The sequence below is a fragment of the Lissotriton vulgaris genome, chromosome 6 (genome assembly GCF_964263255.1).
Source record: "Lissotriton vulgaris chromosome 6, aLisVul1.2, whole genome shotgun sequence".
Taxonomy (NCBI): Eukaryota; Metazoa; Chordata; class Amphibia; order Caudata; family Salamandridae; genus Lissotriton; species Lissotriton vulgaris.
In genome coordinates, this window is record NC_141694.1 from 1,157,192,439 (window position 1) to 1,157,217,400 (window position 24,962).

Sequence of the window (24,962 nt, forward strand, 5' to 3'; positions counted from 1 at the left end):
TTTGATGCATATTATAAGACATCTTAAGATGGTCCTCTTTTGCAGTGCTTTTACTTTCTTAGCTCGTAGAAACCAATTCAAAGTTAGTTATCATGTTGGTAATTTCTGGTTTGATCCACGTAGAAGATAGTGCCCATGCAATGAATACATTCTTCCTCCTCAGAAAGGTGTAATTACCTTGAGCACGAATTACACTTTTGTCCAAAGGATTAATTTGTCCTCGAAGAAATATCTTGGTCAAACCACGGACAATGCCTGTAGCTCTCTCACTCACATAGCCATTGTTATGGTGATGAGGAATGCTGTCTTGATGGTAAAAAGATGAAAAGAGTAACTAGGCGTGGGTTTGAAGGGAATGCACATCAAGTAAGTGAACACCAAATTAAGGTCAAGCAAGACTGGAGCTGAGGGTCTTGGTCATAAAGTTGATGGTGGTGGTGAGCATGGCCCTGGGGTTGGAATCATGGGTGGTTCTGAGGCAGATGCCAGCAGCGAAGGGGTCAATCTTTGTGTGAAGTCGAAGATACTGTTGGTGTCATCAAATAATTCACCATTGGCAAGATAGCTGGACACCCCTTAGGATCTGAGGCACTGAATGTGCTCCAGGGGGATTGTGTGACACCAAATATTTGATTCATGGCCATGTGTAGTTGCAGGAGCTTTTATGGCATTGCTCTCTATTCAGGGAAAGGTTGAAGCAGGAATAGTGCTGAAATCAGCTCTGCTCTGGGGGGAACGATTCAGCGGCTTAAAAGCCTGGTGAGTAACATGAATCCAAGAGGTGCGAGTGGTGAGATGAGGGAGAGCTATGCCATGATTTGTTTTCTAATTATTTATGGGACTTTTTAGACTTACTCGAGACCCTTAACCTTGATAATGTCTTTGAGGCAGACTCAGGAGTGGAAGCCCCTCTGAGCCCATGATGTTGACCAGGACTACCAAGTGTTTGACTTCAACAGTGAAATTCTTTTTGGAACACAGTAGTTTGACGACAGTGAGCTTTGCCTCACAGATATTTTTCTAGTTTAGCTTAGTGAAGCATAGACACAACACAGAGTCATGTTTTGAGCTGAGGCACCAGAAGCAGACGTTGTGGGTGTCCATTTCAGACATTTGTCGGTTGCAGTCATAGCATGGTTTAAAACGGGTGTTCTAAGGGGGTGATGTCTGCACACTGAAAGAATTTAGAGGGAAAAATTATCTGTCAGATATGACAGGAATCAAACTCCGGATTCACATCAGTAGTAATAGAAAGAAAGAAACTGATGTCAGTACCCAGAGGTGATGCGCATATAGTGCCCCCATCATCATGTCCAAGATGGGAAGAACCCGATACAAAGCTCTATGGTGGCACAATGTTGAAGAGCAAGGGAATTGCTATAATAGTTTGAAAGTTTCTGGATCCAGTCTAGCATATGGGGTAGTTCACAAGGTGAGGAATCTGCAGTTAGAATTCTCTTTCAGAAAGTCCTGTTGAGTTGCTTTCAGAATTTTCATCATACCGTGGAATCTGGTTTTGTTTTGGTGTGAGTGACTTTGTATCCCTCTTTAACACCTTGGCTGCTAATGGTTTTCCCCTCTGTGCTGATAGATCTAGAACCCTATAGTTTCATAACGAGCTCAGCTCGTCATCAGCACAGCTCAACCGTGCCTCATGACGAGCCATGAGCATCGAAGGGGTTAATGTGGTAGTTGAAATTGGTGCTGGACCTATTATATGTCATGTTTAGTATGGCTGGAAATGTTCTGTCCAGTCTGTCAGAATGTCTATTCTCTATGTTGGAATGGAATACTGATCCTATATTCCAAGCGAGGCTTCATCCAACAGGATTCCCTTTTGAGTTTACCAAAGGGCAAAACACCCAAAAATCACATCCTGTAATTCTTTGTCTAACCATAATAATGCCATTACGTGCATTTTAATGTTATCTCCCTTACATGGCAGTCAATTTACCAGAAAGCCAGGTGTAGTGGAAATGTCATGCAGACCTCACGAATGGCATCACACTGTTAATGCCCTTTTTCCACCACAAACTAATTTTACTATCATTTGCTAACCTACATTTGATCCAAGAGGTTACATCAACTATGAAGATTGCAAGCTGGTCAAATAGTAAGGAACTATTCCATGAAGCTCCTACATTCTTCCCATATGCCAACAAAGTCATCAGATCTAGGGCTTTTCAATATTAGTGCTTCAGAAACAAACTGCTGCACTCTGTTTTGAAGAAATGCCTCACTCAATTAAAACAATAGGAAGAATACTTTTGATCCTTTCCTGTGGCCTGTATTCTCTTGATTGCCCACAGTTTGCTCCCTCAACACTCTTCAGCTCCTTGAAGGTATGCTCTACTCTGCCGGCTCACCATGAAGTACTTTAGGTAGATGGTTGTATGATGGAAAAATGCATGCATTTACCAGTCATTCCTTTACCATGCAATGTCGTTACAATGCAAAGTTTTTACTACAAAGCATGCCTTACCACGAAATTGCCTTTACCATTCATACCTTTAAATATTAATTTATATATATATATTATTTTTGGGGGAATGGTGATCACTGTGCTCCATAGGAGATGTACCAAATGACAATGTGCCTGCACGGTCTCCTGGTGTGTTAGGATGGTGCCACTCCTCACGGCAGGGCAGCCGTGCAATTTATGTTTAACAAAGGCCCGGAAGCCTTTGTTAAACATATGTATATATATACTAAATGTTGCTGAAAGCTAGCTTTTGATCAGCAATTTGTGCTTTTTGTTTTTTGGTGTAAATCCGTTCAGTAGTTGTTGAGAAATGTAAGGGGAAAAATATAGATTTGTAGGCCGCTATGACTTTGCGACCAATAACAAACATGTGCAGGGAAATGCAGAGCTTTGATTGTCAACATTTCAATCAGTAAGTGTCAGCAGCAATGTTGGGACTCAGCTTCAGCTGAGTCCCACAAAAAAATGTTTAAAAAAAGAAAAGGGAGCAGGGTAGTACTACCCTGACCCCAAGCCGTGGAAAGGCTCCAGATAACCAAGAGAAACATGGCCAAGCCCTGGGGGTTGAGGTCCCTGGGGCTGAAATCGGCAAGTGGAGGGCAGCCATGTTGGCTCACTACCTGATGTAATTATTGTAAGGCCCCGGGGGATGGGGTCCCATGACCTTAATCGGCCCAGAGAAAGGGGCCATGAGGCCTCCCTCCCCCATTTAATTAAGGTCGGGCTCCAGGAGATAGAGTCTCAGAGGCAAAAATAGCCTGGGGAGGAGAACCATGTTGCCCCCTCCCCTATTAACATGTAGTCAGGCAAGTGTGTTTTCTCTGCATTTCCAGTTAAAAGTTATCAGAAATCCTTGAAGGTGTGTACACCCTTGCTTTCTTTTAGCACAATATCTCATGTAGTGTCTGTGATGATGGGGTTCGTTCTTGTAATCTGCTGATGAGACCCAGATCATCTTCTAAATTTGTAAAAATTTGGAATATATATAAACCTGCCTAGAAATCCTACCCATTTGGCCTGCCTCAAATAATAATAATAATAATAATACTACTGCATTTTATAAAGCGCGAACAGCTACCTCGCTAGGAGGTGTCCCGGCGCTAGTAGAACACAGTTGACCTGGAGGCTAAAAATAGGAGAGCTAGCGGGGTTGGGTCTCCTATTTTTAGCCTCCAGATACATTAGCAGTACGCTAGGTCTGCCTTCCCTTTTTCCAGGATGATGGACAGCTTTTGGAGACAGGGACTTGAGGCCTAGGAATACGATAACATATCCACCAAACAAAGAAGAACTTACTTCTGGAAAGGCAAATTGTCTAAGTGTGTTTTTTCTGAAGTTCCACCTTGTAAAGTTATCTGTTGAAGGAGCTCGAGCAACAATCACATTGGCAAGGTTACAGACACACAAGGTCACTGGAGACCTTCCCTCTGCATCCTTTACACAGCTATAGAGTGGGAGATGCACTATACATTTACCCAACAAGGTAGCACTTATTAATTAGCAAGTAAAACGTACTCCAGTTGAGTGGCAGTGCTGCACAAAACAGAGGCCTCTTCTTGGATAAATACGCAGAGCAGGATGTATCCGGCATGATGCTTATTTCACAGAAATGAAACTTCAAATGGAAACACTTAAAGATATAAACAAAGCAGGTGCCCACTTTGAAGCTACACTTCTGCAAAGAAAAATTCATCCTAACTTCGTACTTATGGCCAAGGGAAAGCAAGTGTGTTTCCTCTGCATTTTCACTGAAAAGTTATCTTTAATCTGTGATGGAGGTGTTTGCATCTTTGCTTTTCTCGTGCGCAAAATCTCCTATAGTGTCTTTGATGAGGGGGTTCTTTCCTGTCATATTCTCAGACCAGAGATTGTGTTCTAAACATTTAAAAACTTTGAGTATATAAACTTCCATAGAAGCCCCAAGCATTTTGTCCCACCCCATATACATTAGTGGTATGCAACATCTTCCTGCCCTTTTCCCAAGATGATGGGCAGCTTACTAAAATGCTCCCTGAGCATGTTTTCCTTCAATTTTGGAGGGAGGGTCTTGATGCCTAGGAATGCGATAGCATCTCCACCAAGCAAAAAAGCAGTTACTGCTGTGAAATACAAATCATCCAAGTGTGTTTTCTCTGCAGTTCCTTCACATTGAACAAAGTTACAGACACACGAGGTCACTGGAGACATTTCCTCTGCATTCTTTACAAAGCTGTAGTGTAGGAGAGGCGCTAGACATTTACCCGACGAGGTAGCACTTACTAATTAGCCAGTAGAAAGTACTCCAGTTGGATAGAGATGCAGGGCAGGATTAATTCTAGCACAATGCTCATTTAACAGAAATTAAACCTCAACAGTTTACAGTTAGGAAATAAAACTTTGTTAAAAAAAGGTTACAGGAATGTTATAGTTTGGAAATAGAATTCGAAAAAAAACCTTAGAAATTCACTGAAAAACTTAAGGCTACTGGGATGTATAGTTAGGAAGTAGATTTAAAAACCTTAGAAATGTACTGAAAAAAACAAAATTTGCAGGGGCATTGTAGTTATGAAACAGAATAAAAAAAAACCTTAGAAATTAATTGCCAAAGCAAAGGTCACAGGGACTTTACTGTTATGCTCACATTTTACCAGTAGAAATTCATCAGTTACAGTTAGCTGAGCTAAATATAACTTACAACCCCAAAATGCACTGCTTATGACCTTACATATTACATCACTCAGGACAGGGTCAGTGACATCACTGATGACATATCAATTGATCCCTGGGGATGAAAGGTAGTGTGTAAAACAGATGAAGTTTCAGGGTAGAGATTTCCTGACCCCCTATTTCTTTAACAGGTAGCAAAAGTAATTATGTTGGCTAAGAAGCTGCCTACAAACATTTTTCCACATGCAAGATCTGCAGTGCCTTTTTGGGTATCTACCTGGCCCCAGTGTAACTCTGCGATGGGTCCGTGGATTTTGCATGACTTTTGGGGTCTCTACGTGGCCCCTGTGTAACACTGAAATGGGTCCATGGATCTTGCATGACTTCAAAAAAAGTATACCCATACACCCGCTCACAGACCCAAAAGTACACTCACACAGACACTGATAGGCCCACAGAGGCACTCTCACACCTACTCATAGATCCATCGGAGACACTCGTAAACCCACTCAGAGACACACACACCCACTCACAGAAACTCATACACCCACTGATGGATCCACTTAGGCACTCTCACACCAACTCACACACACACTCAGACACTCATACACCCACTCATAGATCCACACAGAAACTCACATACTCACTCACATACCCCCTCAGATACTGCTACACCTACTCACTGACCCACCCAGACACTCATGCACAGACCTACTCTGACACTGACACACCCACTGATAGGATTACTCATACACATGCAATCACTCACAGACCCACTCATATACTCACGTACTAACTTAGAGATCCATTCAGATACTCACAAACGCTCACAGACACTCTTGCACCCACTCACAGACCCACTGAGACACACTCATACCTACTCACTGACCAACAGACACTCACTTTCCCACTTACAGACCCTCCCAGAAACTCACCCACCCAATCATAGAACCTCACACACACACACACACACACACAACGAGACAGTAACACACTCACTCACAGATTCAAACAGCTACTTACATACCCTCTCAAAGCCCCAAATACTCACACACTCACTCGCAGATACACTCACATACTCACAGAGTATCTCACTCAGCCAGGATTTGCAGAAAATAACAACCAAATTGGGCTTCTTTGCAGGAAACATGGAAAGGGTTAAGGAAATACTGATCATTCTGAAGTGGTATAACAAAAAAGAAAGATGTAAGGAAGCCTGAGATTCGTTAATTACAGCAGCATAAGTAAGAGCACATGGTGAGTGGTAGCCATTTTAGCTGCTTTTCTACTGAGAGAGGAGGTGATTTGCAGGAGCTCCTACTGAAAATTTAGAGTGAAAACAGATGTTATCAGACAAAGAAATAAAACTGAGAGAACAACAAAGAGCTTTTACAGGTATCTTCATTAGGTTTTAGTATATAAAAGTATATTTAGAAATAGAATCGTGAGTGTATGCAAGCTGAAAGAAAATGTGTAGCTCCTAGATACTATATTAGAAAGGAAAATAGAAAGGTGCTTAGATGAGAATATTAACTAAAAATACAGTAAGCAGGAAAGGAGAAAGAGGAATTGGTATACTGAATGAATATTAATTTAAATTTGCCAGTATAAATGACTGTTTGAAATTAGATGTGGGTGCTTGCTTATAGATTGAAACTAAATAGCATGTAATTTGCACATGGTCATACAGTGCACTTACAGACCCAGTTACACTCCCACAAAAGCATGTATGTACCCATCACTCACATAGCCAGACAGTATTTGTCACACTTGCTCACACACCCATAACACCATTCACATACCCATTTACTCACCTGTATGCCCAAGTTTGAACTAGTTTGCCCTAACAGCCTGGGAGAAGAGTAATACTCTCAAGAAGGACCCTGACTCTGAGAAGGAGGAAAAGAAGTAGAGAACTCAATAGGAACAGTTCCAGAGGAGAGAGGGAATCCCCCAGAGAGAGAGAGTTCTCTACTGGATTTGATTCAGGAAGTAGTGTCCTCAAACCCAGTCTCCTGAGGAGCTCAAGGGTAGACAGGCTGAGAGGGACCTGAGGCTGTACCTAGCCAAGATGGCTGAAGAGGAGCAAAATGCTGAGGCTGAGAGCGCCTTGAAGGTGAAAAGGGTCTTGTTGACTCATGAAATGACTGTCAAGAAGGTGGATGTGAAGGACAAATAGCTGTTAAAGTCTAGCAAAAATGGTGGGAGCAAAACTACTTTATCCAGTGCAGAAGAAAGAGTCCATGCGGCAAGAAACTTGGTGTGAGAGTGTAAGGGGGGGGGGTGATATAGATAGGTTGATTCAGGCATATGAAGTAGTTCAAGAGGTACAGAGGATATCTGGGGAGGATTGAATGGATAGCCTTTGGAGTCATAGTTCTGATTACATTAGGGACAACCTACTGGCCCTAGAGAAGGGGAAGAGGTAGAGGGATCCCATCATGAAGGAGGCCCTTGTCAGTAATGATGAATTCACCCCAGAGGAGTGCAGAATGGAATACCAGGCAGTCAGAATGTGATTTGCCAGTGCTGGGAGGATTTTGCGAGGTAGTTTTGAAATGCTTGACTAAAGTACTGTTGTTTTTTAAGAAGCTTTTTCTAACAGTTTTAAACTTTTTCTTTTTTTATGGAAAGAGAACTGGGAAGAAGGAACTCGCTTCAGACTGAAAAACATGAAGGTTAAACAGGGAACCAAGAAAATAATTTAATATTTCTGCTGACAGTACTTTACACATCTGAGTGAATAGAAACGTACTACTTGCTGCTTTATACTTTTTTCCCTTAAAGTCTTTTGTAATGCTATATGTAATATACTGTTCTGTAAAAGAAAGTACAGACTCATCTGTGCCTGTCCCACATTTAGGTGCATCTCTTGCCCATAACAGCAGATGACTCTGAAGAGCACCTCTTGCTCGCTACTTTTGTTGTGAAAAGAAATCAGTAATTTCTCCAAGATGTTGATTTTATTTTGTTGCAGATGAAGGACAGCATAGTTTCACATCTGTGCTTTAAGGGCCTGGAAACATTTGACAGATGCAAACAGCAAAGTTCTCCTGGTGTCTTGAATATGATGCCTTTAACCCGTTGCCTGTTGATGACGGAACCGCTCCGTCATCAGCTACGGTGGCGCTGTGCTGATGACGGAGCGGTTCCGTCATGGCCCGCTCGGAGCGCCTGCGCATCGCGAATTCCGCGCCTGCGCTGAGCGTTCCATTGAGCGGGGCGGGCCATGACGGAACCGCTCCGTCATAAGCACAGCGCCACCGATGCTGGTGACGGAGCGGTTCCGTCACCAGCATGCAGCCGCCGCGCGGCCACCCCACCCCCTTAGCACTGGGGCGGAATAGCCGCCGCAGTGAAGGGGTTAATGTTACCGTTTGTTTGTGTGAGCAAATCACATAAGTCATCTCATGGATATTCTGTACAGCTCAGAGTTGGAATCAAATTCTGTTTTGTTTGCACAATCTTTATAGTTGTTTTTCCCCACTATTCGAAGATGATTCTTTGAACAGTACATCACTTTTGGTGTATGAGTATAGAACCTGAGAACAGTAAAAAAGGGAAAATGCACCCACAGAAGATAATTATACTGTAACAAGCATATGACTTTCACACAGTGAACACGCTTCTTGCTTAAAGTGTTGAAGGCAGGTGCTATTATAATGACTGCAGCTGATAGTGTTTCTCCCAAGGGTGCTGGACAGATGGACTGTCATGCTTGAGTTGCAGCCCCTTTCTGGAATTGTTTTTTGAGTGCTTCCACGTGGAAGCTGTCCCATGTAATTAGTTCTTTGTAGTGCCTCGGGATACCTTCTTGCTGCAAATATTGCAGTACATAGATATCTGTAACTTTATTTTCCCTTGACGGTATTGTAAGATGCTTCAAAGCATCACTTTGTTTTGTGCTTCCTGAAGTACTTGTGCACAAAAGTGTATTAGTAAATAGCTAAAATAATTATGTCATGTGTATTTGCTAATTGTTTGGTTTAAATTGTTTTGTAGTGTGTTAATAAAATGTATATGTAAAGTTATAAAAATACATATTACTAAATAACTTAAGGGACACTAACGCAGCCATACAGGTACTCATACATGAACTTGCACAACTATAGAGTCATTTATACAGGTAACAACGTGCTCACTCATACAGCCAGTCAAAATGTTATATAGTCAGTCACAAACACATTTAGACATGCAAACAGCTTCTTACATTGACTGATACAGCCATTCACATACCCACACACACAAAATTACATACATCTATTCACACACCAAGCCACACACCAATACAATGGCTCATACACCCACACACATACACAAATTCAGTTACTCATATACTCAGCCATACACTCATAAAACCACACAGAGACTGAGACATTCATGTACAGACCAATGCACACACTGACACACCCAGGCACTCGCCGATTCAGCCACTGACAGACCCAGGCTCACACAGATACAACATCTAGGGATACACTCATATACCCACTGACATTCCAATACACACACTGATACAACTACTGATACACCCAGCCACACCTCCATACAGAAACTGGCACACCCAGGCAAATACTCCTACAGCCAATGACACAACACTGATACTGCCTCTCAAACACATATACACATACTGATACAGCTAGTGACACACCCAACCACACACTAATACAGACATGCACATACTAATGCATCCAATAACACAGCAAGGCACACACTGATGCATACCCTGACACACTCACGGACATACTAATGTATACCCTGATGCACCCAGACATAAATCAATGCAGACACTGACACAGCCTGGCATACACCAAAGCAGACACTAATACGTTCAGAGATACACTAAAGCATCCAATAACACATCCAGCAACACACACTGACATACTAAGGCATACACTGATGCATAGACTGACACACCCAGGCATACACCAAAGCAGACACTGACACCCCAGCCAAATACTAATACATCCAATAACACACTGAGTCACACACTGACAAATATACTGATGCACCAAGGCACATACCAATCAAGACACTGACAGACCCAGCCAAACATTGATGCATCCAATAACACACCCAGGCATACACTGACACACCCAGGCATACACCAGTGCATATACTGACACACCCAGACATGCACCAGTGCAGACACTGGCACACCCAGACATACATCAAAACAGATGACGACATACCCGCCCGTCTACAGGCCATGGACGTGAACAGATTAGGTGTTCACGCGGGGAGTCGTTTGGATGCAAATTTTCTAAACGTGAAGGTTTCCCCTGCCACGGACCTAAGGGGTAATTTCTATACCAATATTAAATCGATCATCCCTCCATTGCAACAGGGATCCTGCACCAAAGTCTGTTTGTAGGAACTTACAGATAAGATTCCTAATCTGAAATATAAATTGTTTTAAAATAAAGTTTGATACCCCGCCTTGTTTGATTATGCTGCCATAGCGAGCGCGTAACACAAGGCCAGGGTTCACTTGGTCCTGATGAATGCTGAGCTGAGGTTGAGCTCTTAGCAAGAAACATGTCGACCTCATAGGACATCTGGTTCTAACAAACTCAACCTATATATGTCCGATTCTGCACAATTGCTTTTAACTGAGTTAGAGCTACCCCTATATTAAAATTCAAGTCTGGGGAGTAGTCCATACTCTTTTTCAATTGAGCACTTTCTTCTTTTCCTTTGTCTACGTAGTTTCCTCACGTACTCACAACAAGGACCCAATGAAGACAATGGCAACCAATACATGTAGTTGGTGCCTGAGGGTTCTTTTCTTTCATTAATGTCGGGTTGTTTTTACTTCACTTACTTGGGGTGCATCACATTTCGTTCACCTGATGGTTTTGATTATCAACTCCTCATAGTCATAGTTCCGTATTGTAATTATTATTGGTACTCTTTTGTTGTTGCTGAGACACACCCAGCCAAACACTAATGCACGCAATAACACACCCATGCATACACTGATGCACACACTGACACACCCCATCGCACACCGATACAGTCACTGACACATTGAAAACACACAGTTAGCTCTTTCTTTGACCAGATGGTGGTTCTAAAATGAACTGGGTTTTTTTCTGGAAGGGATTTTAATATTTTTTTTAAAGTTTCTTCTTTTTTAGGTTTAAAGCAAAAAGTGAACCGGGTAGTAAAAAGGTTAAGCATGGGGAAATGCAAAGAAGCAACTGGCTTCAGATTTAAAAAAAACATTATGTGCTCACTGGAAGCAAAAAACGAAAAAGTACCAGTGATCAATGTTCCCTCTAATTTTTTTCCTCTGTTTCCGGCACTGTAAGGTCTCCGTGCACAGCAGCCAAGGCTATGTGTGCCAGTACCCCGACCCAGCATGTGGTTGCAGCAACAAATATCAGTGCAGATTGTGTGAGTATGGATTGGTGTCACTACAACGCAGGCTATTACAACGCCTGCTGTTACAACGCAGTTTTTACACCGCATACCATTACAACGCATAGTGCTTTTAAGCGCTGGATAGTGAATTATTTAATTTACTATTCCAACTCCAGTCCCCGTGGATAGTAGGGAAGGTGTTGGATAGTAAATTAAATATATTCCCTATCCTAGAGCGCCCCCCAGCGCAATGCGTTGTAATGGTTTGCGTTGTAATGGTTGCGATGTAATGGTAGTGCGTTGTAATAAATGCGTTGAAAGTGATGTTCCCGTGAGTATTCATGTTAAACACAGCACCAGTCTTGTGCTGCAATTATCATGAATACTTTTTTCAGAGGTACACAATATGCCCTGCATGCTGGTGGAGCCCTGTGTGACAAACTTTGTTGGTGCCCCCCAATGACCACCCCCACCAGTGATTCCCTCACTATTACCCTTTAACAGTGCCCCTCAAGGTCTCCATTACCCTACTCTCTTTCAGATGTATTTAATTTGTTTTATAGCTCCTCTCATACTAGTGTAGGGTGTACATTACATTGCACACATATTAAATAGAGACAATCAATCATAGGTATGTAAATCAGTGTACAAGAAATGTTACATATGACAGAGGACTGCAAGGTATAGGAGTGATATGTCATTCATACTGATAGGCAGTATAGTTTAGGAGTGCTTTTTCTGGAGAAGCACAAACTAGAATTTAAAATGTAACACCATGCTTAGGATTTCTCTTTAATATAAATTGCTTTGTACCTAGATGAACCTAATTGCTACATTAGGATAATGAATGGCTGGGGGAAAATAATCATAACGCTCGAATCTATACCTTGTAGTATGGATGAAGTTCTTTGATGACAGTTAATAGTTTACTGTTCTATATTAGAACTGTAACTTATAAACTACAAGTAACAAAATGAGCTCTCTTAACCCGCTAACCATTTTTCATTCTATGCACTTTATGATCTGCATGGTACACGTCCTTTGCAGCAGGCATCCTAACCATCTGCACTACCTTAAAACTTCCACTGGAGAAAATCCCGACCTCTCATAATACAACAAGTAACTTTACACCTACAAATAGCCAGGACCGTTGGTTTTGTCAATGGTTCTTATTTGCATGTGATAAATAAGCATCAACTAAGCCTTTGTTGTAGATAACATTGCAAATGCTTCAGTTCTGACATGACGACACTGAAAGAACTATAATGAGTCTCTTTGTGGTTATATAAAAGGTAGTGAAGGGTGGTACTGCCGTAGAGTTAAGATTATTGTTTTTTCACCCTGAGGGTGAGGGCAAAAAATGGAGAGCCTGATAGGTACCATCTCTGCAGTTGCGCACCGTCCATAGGGCTAATTGGGCTTCAGCCCCCCACACGTCCTGTGTCTCATCCCGGGCTGCAGCAGCTCAAGCTGCTGTGGGCTCAGCTGGGCAGTGTCTGGAGTCTTGTCTGCAGCACACCCGAGTTTTTTACAGGTCTGTAAAGACCATTTGCATATTTACATACCTATGTAAACTGGTTACTGAGGCTTAGTTTGTTTCTAATTCCAGTACCCCCTGAACTCCCACTCCACCTATTCCTTACATTTGTATTTTACATTTACTGCCGTAGTGTGAGAATGCATTTCTTGAAAAGGAATACAAAGTCGGGTTGCCAAAGGAAAAATGCAAGCCAAATGTTGTTTAAAGTGCTTGCAAAGATCTAGTCTTGACAGTAAATAGGGTTATCAATAAAAAAGTATGTATTTATTTGTAATGTGACTTTTCTGTCTTTGTTCCCTTTAATTATCATTTATGAATCATTCAAGCACCACTAGAACACAAATAAACATGGTTTCTATTTATATTTGCTGTTCATAGTATGCAGAGATAAGTGCTGAAAATACGGCTTTAGGTGGGTGATTATTTTTGTACCGTCTGGGACATCAAAATGATGAGCTGCCAACCATAATCATAAGAGTGAATGTTTGTTGCAGGGTCAGGTCAATATTTATTTTCTCCACCCTCTATCCCTAATTAATGCCATAACAGCAATAGATTTACTTTCATCTGATACCATAACCTGCTGTTAATAATATGCTGAGTTTCTTCAAGTGTCTGGGAAAGCACCTGCATTCAGACAACTCACTCCTCATTCTTGCCCTTCATTTTCATGCTCACCCTGCACTCACGGCAATCACAATTCACTCACACTGATCACCACACATTCACATCATTCACCCACTTATCCTACTCACAGTGATCAGTCTGCACTCACAATGCATGTGTGCTGTTCACCCTGTACCTCACCCTGCAGTCACACAGTACACTACCCACCCTTCACTCACCTTTCCGCCTCACTGATCAATCAGCAATATCACTCAAAGAAGCCCATCACTAACAATACATTCATTTGTCCCAATCTGCACTTACAGCCACACCCAAATTCATATGGCAATGTCACTCACCCTGCAGTCACTCCTCTTGCCATACTCACACTGTTGCATCACTCATTGTGCACCCAAATGGGCACTCCTGCCACCCACAGAGGGTTGATGTGCCTGCTACAAAGAACGTTTACCATGCAGATGACAGAATTGAGTGTGAGTAAACTATGAGTAACGCAGTAAAAAAAGAAGGAGGAAATGGGGGAGGGGTGCCAAAAAAGACTGTTGCACTGTGTGCGACCAGTGCTATGGGCAGCCCTTGCTGGGAGTGTTAGCCCCCCCAGGAGGTTCGGGTCTAGTTGCATCCCTGCATCCCAGCACCTGCTGAGCACCGCCGGCAGGACCCTGCCAACTTAAAGCCTTGGGTTTGGGGTTACTTTCTGTGTCTGACCGCTCTCTGGTGCAACGAGTCACAGGCATGAAGTACGTTTGTTGACACCACAGGATGGCAGATAAAAGCACGTCATGCTTGTAGTCAGGGCTTTAAGTGGGAATAAAAAACATGGGAGGCTTATAGAGGCGTGGCTAATGTAATTAAGGGAGTGGGTTAACATACTTAAGCTAAAAATCTGTGCTTAGCATAGTGTGTTGCCCCACTGGTATTTTGCTGCATCTGTCATTTCATCCAGATATATAAATATATAACACAACAAGTAATATCACAGTGACAACAAGCCAGGGCGATTGGCTTTGTCAACAATTGTAAATTGCATAAGATAAAAAAGAAATAGCTATGCCTTCATTCTATATAATATTAAAAATGCTTCTGTACTTGTGGGCGAGGTTGTCGCTAAGGCTAGAGCTGCGGTCTTGTGAGCTGAGAAAGTAGCTTCTATCCTCACGTCGGCTAGTCATCTTATGATTGAAAGCTTGTAGTCTTGTTCATTTCATTTGTTAATAGAGCTCAGCGCACAATCTGCCAAGCTCTATTAGCAAAAGAAATGCAGCAAGTCTACAAGCATGGCGTGTGCTTTCAGGTAATCCTGAAAGCGCACGTTATGATTGTAGACTTCTTTGCATTTCTTTTGTTGAAAGGGCATGGCTGCTGGGCAGATTGTGTGCCTTTGTTAAAGTAATCATGTTAATTGCAGCGCTTGATGAGCACTACGATTAACATGAATACTTTCACAAAGGCTTACAATCTGCCCCGCAGCCACGCCCTTTCAATTAAAGAAATGCAGCACGTGCAGGAGGCACTTGCTGCTGAACTAACCTGCTGTTGTGCGCGCTTCAAATGCCACACTGCATGCTCTAAGAGAGACAGGTGCATGCACGCCCACACACGCACCATACTGCGACCAACGCCAGCGATGCTTCGTCACTTTATCCAACATGCATTCTCAGAAAACATTTCACAGTAACAAGCATGTGGCATTTTGCTCAATAAATAACCATGTCACTCAATTCTTCGCAGGCAGCTATTATTGTAAGGACTGCAGCTGATGATGATTCTCTCATGGTTGCTCTAGAGGTCGACTGTCCTGCTGCACCTGCCTTGGCCCACATCATCCAGCTGTGGACCCTTTCATAAATTGTTTTTAGGTGCTTCCACATGGAACTTGTCCTATGTGAATACTTCTTTGCATTGCCTCTGGATAACAGCTAGCCGCATATATTGCACTGCACATATTTTTCTGTTACCTTCTTTTCCACGGAAGGTATATTAAAGTGCTTCCAGACATCACTTTCTTCTCTTCAATGTGGTATATCTTCCTCCTTATCCTCAACACATTGTGGATGCTTACCTGGGACAGAAGATGTATCTTCAGCCATTTTGAAAAAGCAGAGAACCACTGGTTCTCAATCCTCCTTCTAGAGTCTTCTCTACAGACGTAACTGGTTTTGGGTGTAGTTTTATATGTGCATAGGTTGAGTCCTCAATTATCCAATTAAAAGGCAAGGACTGGGTGTGGTTTTGAGCAAATTTGTGAATCGGAAGCCCAGAATAGCGGATTTGTGGACTTGCTAAATGGATGACTTTGTTGAAAAACAGATACAAAGTGGTTTATATATTTACTTGTAAATATGTCTACACTGATGTCACTAACGAAAATGGAGGGATGTACATTTTGAAATATTTTTTAAAATTTTTGGTTTAACCACAGATTCAGACTCTCAGATTGATTCCAATCATGTGATCAGGATTAAAAACCATAGAGTAGTAGGCCGTCTATGTTTACAGACCAGCAAAGGTACTGCGGTGCCCAAAAACACACAACATTTAAAAAAATTACATTTGAATAATTACAATTAAAGAAAATCATATAGTTTACATTAAGTACACATGTGATTTTTATGTTTTCATATGTATATAAAGTATATTTATAAAAAAAGGAATGTCTACAGTTAAATAAATTGTAATACATTTAGTATTAAAAATAAACCCTGCAAATTAACTAAATATACTAACTATTAGAGAGACACAACACTTTAGAAATTGAATTTGAAAATACTTTGATATTCACTGATAAAACCATAGGTTACAGGGATGTTATGATTAGGAAATAGAATTTAAAAAACCTTAGAAATTTACTGAAAAACCAAATGTTACAGGGATGTTATAGTTAGACTCAGATTTCACACACACAAAACCCTAGAAATTCAGCAGTTGAGTTACGTGAGCTTACTATAACTTACAGCCCAAGAATGCACTGCTGATGATTTCATATATTAACACAAATCACTGTATGTTCAGTAACATCACTGATGACATCTCAAATGACATCACTCATGACATCATCCACAGAACAACTCACACCCCACTCAGACTCACAACATCACTCACACATAAAAAACACTCACACACATATAACCACTCACATACCTACTCGCAGACCCATAACACCACCCCTACACCCAAACACACCTCTATATAACCACTCACACAACCACTCACACAGTCACTCACAGGCCCATACAAGCTCTCACACACTCACACAACCTCTCACATATGCACTCACATTTCCATAAAACCACTCACACACCTACTCACACGAGCATTCACACTCCCAATCACAGTTACTCAGATACATACTCACACACATACCTCAAACACACCCATACAACTACTCACACATCCAAGCACATACCCATACAACTACTTGCACACCCATACAACCCACTCCTATACCTACTCAAACACCCAACCACTCACACACACACCCAATAAATCACTCACAACCTCATTCACAGACGTATTTAGCCACTCACATACACACTGACAGACCTACACAATCACATACACACACCCACTGACATATCCATGCACTCACATACCCCTACAGCCACCCAGATACCCACTCACACATTGATACAGTCACACAGCCACTCAGATTACATATGTTAGAAACAGAATTATTCATTAGTAGTACTCGAAGAATGGTAATTTAACTTATGCAGTAGCTTAGTATATATATTTAAGTATCAGAAATGTTTACAAAACACATCACCGATGACATCTCAAATGACATCAGTGATGTCACAGACCATGTCATAAGTGATGTATTATGTGAGGTCATAAGCAGTGCATTGCGGATCTAGAATTATAGTTAGCTGAGGCAACAAAACTACTGAATTTCTATCATTTTGTGAATGTGAAATCAGAGTCTAACTATAATGTGCACTTGCCACTAGGTAGTTATAGTTAGGTCAGCTGTTCCATAGGAAAAGTGTTTTTGTGTTACTAATAACTTTGGCCCTGTTGGACAACTCTACATGAAACTTTTTTTAAATGTGTTACTCAGTGGCTAGCTTCTGAATGGGAAGGTTCGGGGTGATCCATCAAGCAGGGCCTGGAAAAAATGCATTTGATTTTCCATGGACCTCTTTCAGAAGGTCTACATCAAAGACTGATGAAGAGAATTACACTAAATTTGGCAGGAAGCTAGATCTTGGTCTGCAGGTTGTGCTTTGTGTAATTTTGTGTAAGTTCATTAAGTAGTTCTTGAGAAATTAATGTTAAAAAATATTTGTATATCTGGATGGTTGGGTCTGCGAGAGGCTTGAAAGAGTCTTGAGAGAGTCTTGCAAGAGCGGCAATTTAAAAGTAGACTGCTGTGTTTGGCTCAGGGAGCTTTTATTTCTTGGGTCATCTCATTTCAGTGGAAGTCAGATTCCTGCGGGAACAAGCGCTCTGATTGGCTTCCAACAACATTAGAAAAATGTTGCTGGCAGCCATTATGGGACTTCGTCACCTGTCCTGAAGTTTAAAAAAAGTGATATAAGTGGGCAGGGTAGGAACACCTTGCCATCAAGTCCCTAGGTATGGGACCTACAAGAAGCCCTCCTGGGGCTAGAATACAAACAAAATTGTCAATTTGTGCAATGATCTTTCGGGACTCCCACGGGATAAAAAAAAAGAAAATGTGGCACGGGTCACATTGTTTAATAAAGGGGAAGGGGCCTGCGGTCACTGTTCCATGCCATATTTAGCCCCGGAATCCCCTCCCGAGCCTATTTTGGCACTGGGGACCTCAACCTCAGGGCCTGATTCATTAATGTGGGAAGAGGTTATGTGGTCCCCTCCTCAAGATGTATTTGGCCCCATGACCCCAGTCCCTGGAGTCTGAGTCATGAAATATGGATAGAGGGACTCGCTGCCCATCTCCCTGAGCCATATTTGGCGCCGGAAACTCTATCCCCTGGGGTCCTTTGCAGTTTTTTAAGGGCCCCTCTCCCCAAGCCTTTAGAAGGTCCTGGGGACCCAATCACCCAGGTCTGATACAATACTATAAACCCCCCACGCCCCCCCAAGGCTTTATTGGCTCGAGGGAGCCCATCCTCCACTTGTTGTGTCCCAGGGAGCTGGCCCACAGGACACAGCAGTTTCCCTGTCTGCACCAGTGCAAGCAGGCAAACTTGCATTTTCTCCCGCCTGGGGAAAGTATTTTTAAATCTCCTGCCAAATGGGAGCAATCGTGAAGTCTTCTTCAAAGGTGGGATCTTTAAAAATGCTCCGGTCGGCTGGGAGCAGACTTTTGATCTATTTCCCTGCCCACACTGATGCAGACAGGGAAACAGATCAAGATATTACTCCCGCCCAGCAGGAGCAGCATAAATAGCTGCTCACTAAGGACGGGAGCAATGCTGGACCCCACAGCATGGGGGAGCTGGCTAGGTACCATGCTCTCTGATAAAGATGGCCTTGTTGAAACAGTAGTGGTTTTACATGATGTTGTAGGTTGGCTTCTATTTGTTGTGTAATTAATTGTGTTTTATCTTGAATTGTACATGTTTTTATTTGTTTTTAATGTGTTTTTTCTGTTATGGATATTAGATTATCCAAATAGAGATGTCTTGACTGCCTGTTTGAAGGTTTAGTAAGCATGTCTTATGTGCAACATTGACCCTAAACTATACACTTCACGGGTAGCCTAGTTCACATTAAGAATCAACAACAGATGTATGGGAAACCCTTATTGCACATAGTGTTCGATATGTATACAACTATTCAGAGAAAGCCAAGTTACTCAAGATACTGAACATCTGTTCCAAAATGAATGCCTAACTACAAACAGCTTTTATCTGTATCAAACTCCTCACAGTCACCAAACCTACATTGAGAAATGAAGTTGATATGAGTAGAAAAGTGTGTACTGTAAACAGTGTTTACTTTATGGAGAGAGTTTACTTTGTACCACACTGTTTGCAACTTACAGATAGCCACTCTTCTGTAGCCAAACAAGCACATGTACATAGGTTAGCTCCTGGTGCACTTGTTATGTAGAAATTATCATACTGTGCTGATTCTGTTTAATAACTCATAGCTACTTACAATAGTTAAAGTAATATTTAGGAGCCGCTTGTGCCGCTGTTGCGTCACATTTTGTGACACAACCGCAGAGCAAACCACAAAATCCTATTAATGGCTTTGATTGGCCTCATAAATGTGGAGTAGGTCAAGGCAGAGCAAATTGCTGCGCTGCCTTACTCTGCCCATGTGAAGCGTTGAGTAGGCATTGTGGTGGGTGTTCTCACGCCACACCCATCAATTTTTATGCTTCCCCAGATTTACAAGTTTATGTAAACCTGGGGATGCGTCAAATCCTTATGCCGTTTCAGGGGTTATGCAATAAAGAGAATTATGTTTATGATCCTTGTTTTCCCCTCTTTCTATATGTGCTGCAGAAAAAGCCTCTCACAATTTTTTTGTGTAGGAAGGTGCTCCTTCTGCCACAAAAACAATACAGCATGCAATGCAGGCACCCTTGCACCATGGTGCAAGGGTGCCTGCATTGTCGTGAGGCCAACAAAAGGACACCATTACAGGGGGAAAGGACAGAAATGCACCATATGCCATAAATATGTTGCATTCCTTCCCTTTCACTTTGATGCAGGGCAGGGCGGCAACTTGCTGCGCAACCCTGCAACAAATCCCCATAAATATGCCCTTTAGTATGTCGTACATACCCCTGTTGGGAACATGCTGAACCATAGCTGTCATCTGTCATCTGTCACTGGCACACAAGCCAATAGCTTCTCAACTACCCCTTAGTGGGAGCCAAGAACCCCATTGTAGTGCTTGACTCTGTCAGGGCAGCAAAGCAGAGCAGTCCAAGGCCTACTCAGATGACCGGATGTGGGCTAGTAATCACCACTCCCTCGCACCCAATAACCACACTCAATAAATGGCTGTCCAGTCACTGCTTTTTCTTTAGAAAAGGAAAGGTACATTTATTACACAAGGAAAACCGTAGGTCTAGCAAATATTCGAGCAATAGTTAAAAAATATCCCTTGTTTGTCACAGGAGTCCTTTAAAGAGGACGGAATCCCATCACGCAGCGAGGTGGCATGCTTCATCATCTGGGACCTCCTCTTGGTTGCAAAACCTAGTGCAACCAAGGGCTACAACCTTCTCATAAGGAGACGGGAGCTCACAGATGTTTTGAATAGTTTCTGATTGGATCAACTAAGATCCCATAGAAGTAAATCAATGATAGTCTTATCTGTGATGGTTGCAGTACGTGTAGTGAACAAGGTGAAACGTGATTTAAAATTGGCTACCAGGATCAAAACCAAATTTAATACAAATTGACCTGGTGTCAAATATAAAACTCAGTGAGTATGCAGCTTGAATCATTTAACGGCATTAGCCCGAAAAGGAGATGGTTTACATGTTTCAGCCTGTCAATCAGAATGTGATCACAGCTTTTATCAGGACCTAGATAATATATTGCTACTGCAAAATTATGTGTGAAGAAAACAACAAGTAAAGTCACAATATGTGTGGTTGGGTACGACACAACCTACATTAACTTGTGATCCCAGTTTTTTGGTCAAATGTCACAGGAATATTGGACGACAATCAGTAGGAAAAAGGGGGATAATATATGTGAACTCCTGGCAAACAAGCATTCTGAACCAAACTATATTAAAAACTATAAAAAATGCTCAAGGGGGTCATTATTATTGTCTCACCAGATACCAAAATGTGTACCGTATACCAAATAATGTATACCATCATGTGTCCTGATGCCAGGTGAGGTGAGGAGTGCGCCCGCATTTTGACGGGTAGGCATATTAAGACATCGATAAACAAATGATAGTATACAGCTAGGAGGTTTTTTGAGTCATCCAGAATGACTAGGCGCACAACCTGAGTAGCCGCAAAGTGAAAAGTAACATGTGAAACAAATGATAGTTTACATTATTTAGCATACGATACACATTTGGTTCTGTATGGAATGCTTGGGTAGACCTTGTAGAAAGGGCCAGGTCAAATACATCATTGTACATTATAGTACAGCAAATACTAACAAAGAGGAGTAGTTATACAAGTAGAAACGTGAAATTCCTACTACTGGGCACGGAGCCAGGTTTTACTGGCTTAATGAGAAGAGTTGAAGAGGGCCTTTTGTACAGCAAATGGGAAATGTGTTCAAAGCTTGTTAAAAGTTAGCACGAGGTCTGGGGCCAAAACGTAATGGATGTGTCTTCCATTTTATTCCAGTGCAATAATCAGTACCTGTATTATGCGTTTAGTGCTTTCTAGTTATCTGGTCACACAATCTGCCTCATTATTAATTAGGATAGAAGTCTAGCTTGAAAAATACAAATCTATTATTAAATGTTCCTGAGAGAGAGCTGGGCTCTGGAAAGTGAAGGCGTTGTGGTGAAATGCCCCCTCTGTCCTTGGCCTCTACCAGTTTGGATCTGGTTTGACCATTGTTTGCCAGGGTTGATTTTAGTTTCCAGGCTGGCTCTGATTGAAGCTGTGAATTACATGCAGAGCCTCTCAAAATGTGGCATCATTTGGTGTAGATTGTGTTCTTTAATATGTGGCGTGTTAGACGGTGTAAAAACACATTATTTCATCCAAGACAAATAATCCACCAACCTTTCCAGCTTCAGACACTGAATCCCAGTTTCCTCCTGCCAATGCATATTTTCCACTGCCAATTCTTGCCAGGATCTCCTCAGGGGTATCATCAGGCCCATTTGCAAATGGTGTGAACCTGTGAAATGAAATACGATTATGTGCGATTAAATGAATGTTATAAATATATTTACAGCACCTTTAAAAACGCAGAAATGTAACTTGTCCACACAAATACACTCATTGTTATTTTGTGTATGCTGATAAACATGTCAAATATCGTCTTTTTCAAAAACTGTTTTAGTGATTGAAAGCGGAAGATCTGGAATGTATTAAAGAATATTGCAGATTAGCAGATCATCACCCCAAAAAAACAGAATGCAGCTTTGATTGTGCTTCTTTGTTCTCACGCAGTCGAAGGGGTTGAAAGTGAAGCGCTTGCTTTATGGCATGCGTTTTTTAGATATTTTCATCTGTATTTATATATATATTTTTGTCCACTCCAGGTGCTTAAATCTGTATTCTGAAACCTTCACCCTCTCTCAACTGTTGGCCAGGAAGCCAAGACTGACAGCATTGAAAATCACTCAAAAAGACATGGGGGTGCCCCATCTTTACAATGCTGCGTCAAGACCTACGCCTGCTTCAAGCAGGCGCAGGGTTTTGACGCAGCATTGGCCTGAAAGTGACTGAGTGCAATCTTATAGATTTCACTCAGCCACTTTTACGAGGCGCACCTGCCCCGGAACGCCCACCCTGCGCCGGAACGCCCACAAGTGGTGCAGGAAATTACAACGTGACGCATCTGTCTAGATGCTTCACGTTGTAAGTGGGTCATAAGGATGCGCCACGTTTACGCGCAGTTGCGTGACGCAAACGTGGCGCATTCCCAACATAAATCTGCCCCGATATTCCGGTTTTCTATATTTAAAAATAAATACGGAGAAATAGACGGCTGCCCACCTGAATTTATCCCAAGCACGCAATTAAAATGGAAACTGGGAGCTTTACTTATAGTCTACTCACAGGGTTTGATGCACAGGAGGAGAACTACTGGGCAATTATGCTCACACTCCTCTCTTAGCGCCCAACTCAATCTTCAAATCTACGTTCAATTTACGAGTAAAAGCAGCAATATGTGCTCGAAATACCACACCATGATTTGCCATCATCATAAATGTAGGGTTATTGGTGAGCAACATGCCCTTAGAAGGGAGTGGCCCTGCAAAATGTAGTGAACGAACCTACAGGCTGTTGGGCATTCTCAAACATTTTGCAGGTGGTTTACCACCCTGCAAACACATATAAAACTACTTTGCTAATGGCAGCAGTACATGCCTTCCAAAGGGCAGAAAGGGAGGGGACGACCCCATATATAATGAGTGAGTTAAGGTAAGAATTTCCTCATAGGGAAACGTTTTCCCATTGAAGTACTCCCCTGTGCAAAACCACATATCTGCATGGTGTAATTACACAGATATTTCTTGTCATTGGAAAGCCCACCCGAATAAATCTTGTCGAGTAGACTTCTGCAAATCTATGACTGCCAAGGTTCTTTTTAATCCCCTTTTAATCCTTAAAAGTCAAAAATCTATTCCAAACCCAGGAACACATATACTGGTGTAGGTTTCAGACTTTTAAAAGGCCTACTTTGTGACTCGAATCCAAATCAGTGTTATTTTGGACATCTCCATAATGCTCAGTAACCCGTTGGTTTGCTTTCAGATGACAATACCAGCTCACTTGCTTATTTGATAGAAAACCGTGGACCATTTGGATCATTAACTAAAAATACATGGGCAGAACAAGCCACCACTATGTTTTTGGTGTGCACATCTGTTATATGTTGCCCAACTTCAAAAACTTTCCCCATTCTATTGTATGTCTAATGTACAGATCAGTTTATGTAGGGCCCATATTTGCAATAATTCTAGCTTTTATTATTTTGAAGGAATTTTGTTAACAATACATACTTCTTGCAGCAAATTGAACATATTTATTATTGCTGGGATAGAATATCACTAACAAATTGTCTGGACACATGGATATAAAAATGGATAGAGAGGGTGTGGTTCAGCTAACATCAATTGGTAAGAATCGGTAAATGTGATGTAGGTAATAAATCGGTAAAATGTACCGATTCGGTAATATTCCTTATCACCGAATCGGTAATACCGATTCAGTAATGAGGAATACTTCCCATTCATTCCTATGGGCCTCATTCATTCCTATGGGCCTGGAGGCCAATAGGAAGGAATGGGTAGCCATTCACTATTACTGATTCGGTAAATACCGAATCAGTAATAGCGAGAGCATATTTAAGGGTGGCAGGGTGTCACATTGACACCCTGTTTCAACCCTGAATCGTGCATGTGTGCACATGTGGTGCACATTCATGCCCTGAGGGCATGTATGTCTGCCACATGGCACTTTTAAAAAAGCAAATAATTGCTTTTTTAAAGGTATTCGGTATTCACCACCAACTAGTAGTTGGCGGTAAATAACGAATCCTTAAAGCAGAAATGCACTCACTTGAGTGCTTCCTACATAGGTTTTAAGGATTCTGTAATTTACTGATTCCTTAAAATAAGGAATTGGTATTTTACCGATTCCTTAAAATAACGAATCGGCAAATTACTGAATCCTTATTTAGGGCTTCCTACATTGGAAAG

General features: G+C 41.8%; 1 protein-coding gene across 1 annotated transcript in view; it reads right to left on the minus strand.

The window, feature by feature from the left end:
• Window positions 1-24,962, minus strand: part of LOC147708562 (ribosomal protein S6 kinase alpha-2) — a 1,617,317-nt gene that overhangs the window by 21,948 nt on the left and 1,570,407 nt on the right. The window contains exon 19 of the mRNA XM_086927240.1: window positions 22,312-22,429. Within this exon, the coding sequence (XP_086783366.1) occupies window positions 22,312-22,429 (118 nt within the window). The remainder of the gene's footprint in view (window positions 1-22,311; window positions 22,430-24,962) is intronic.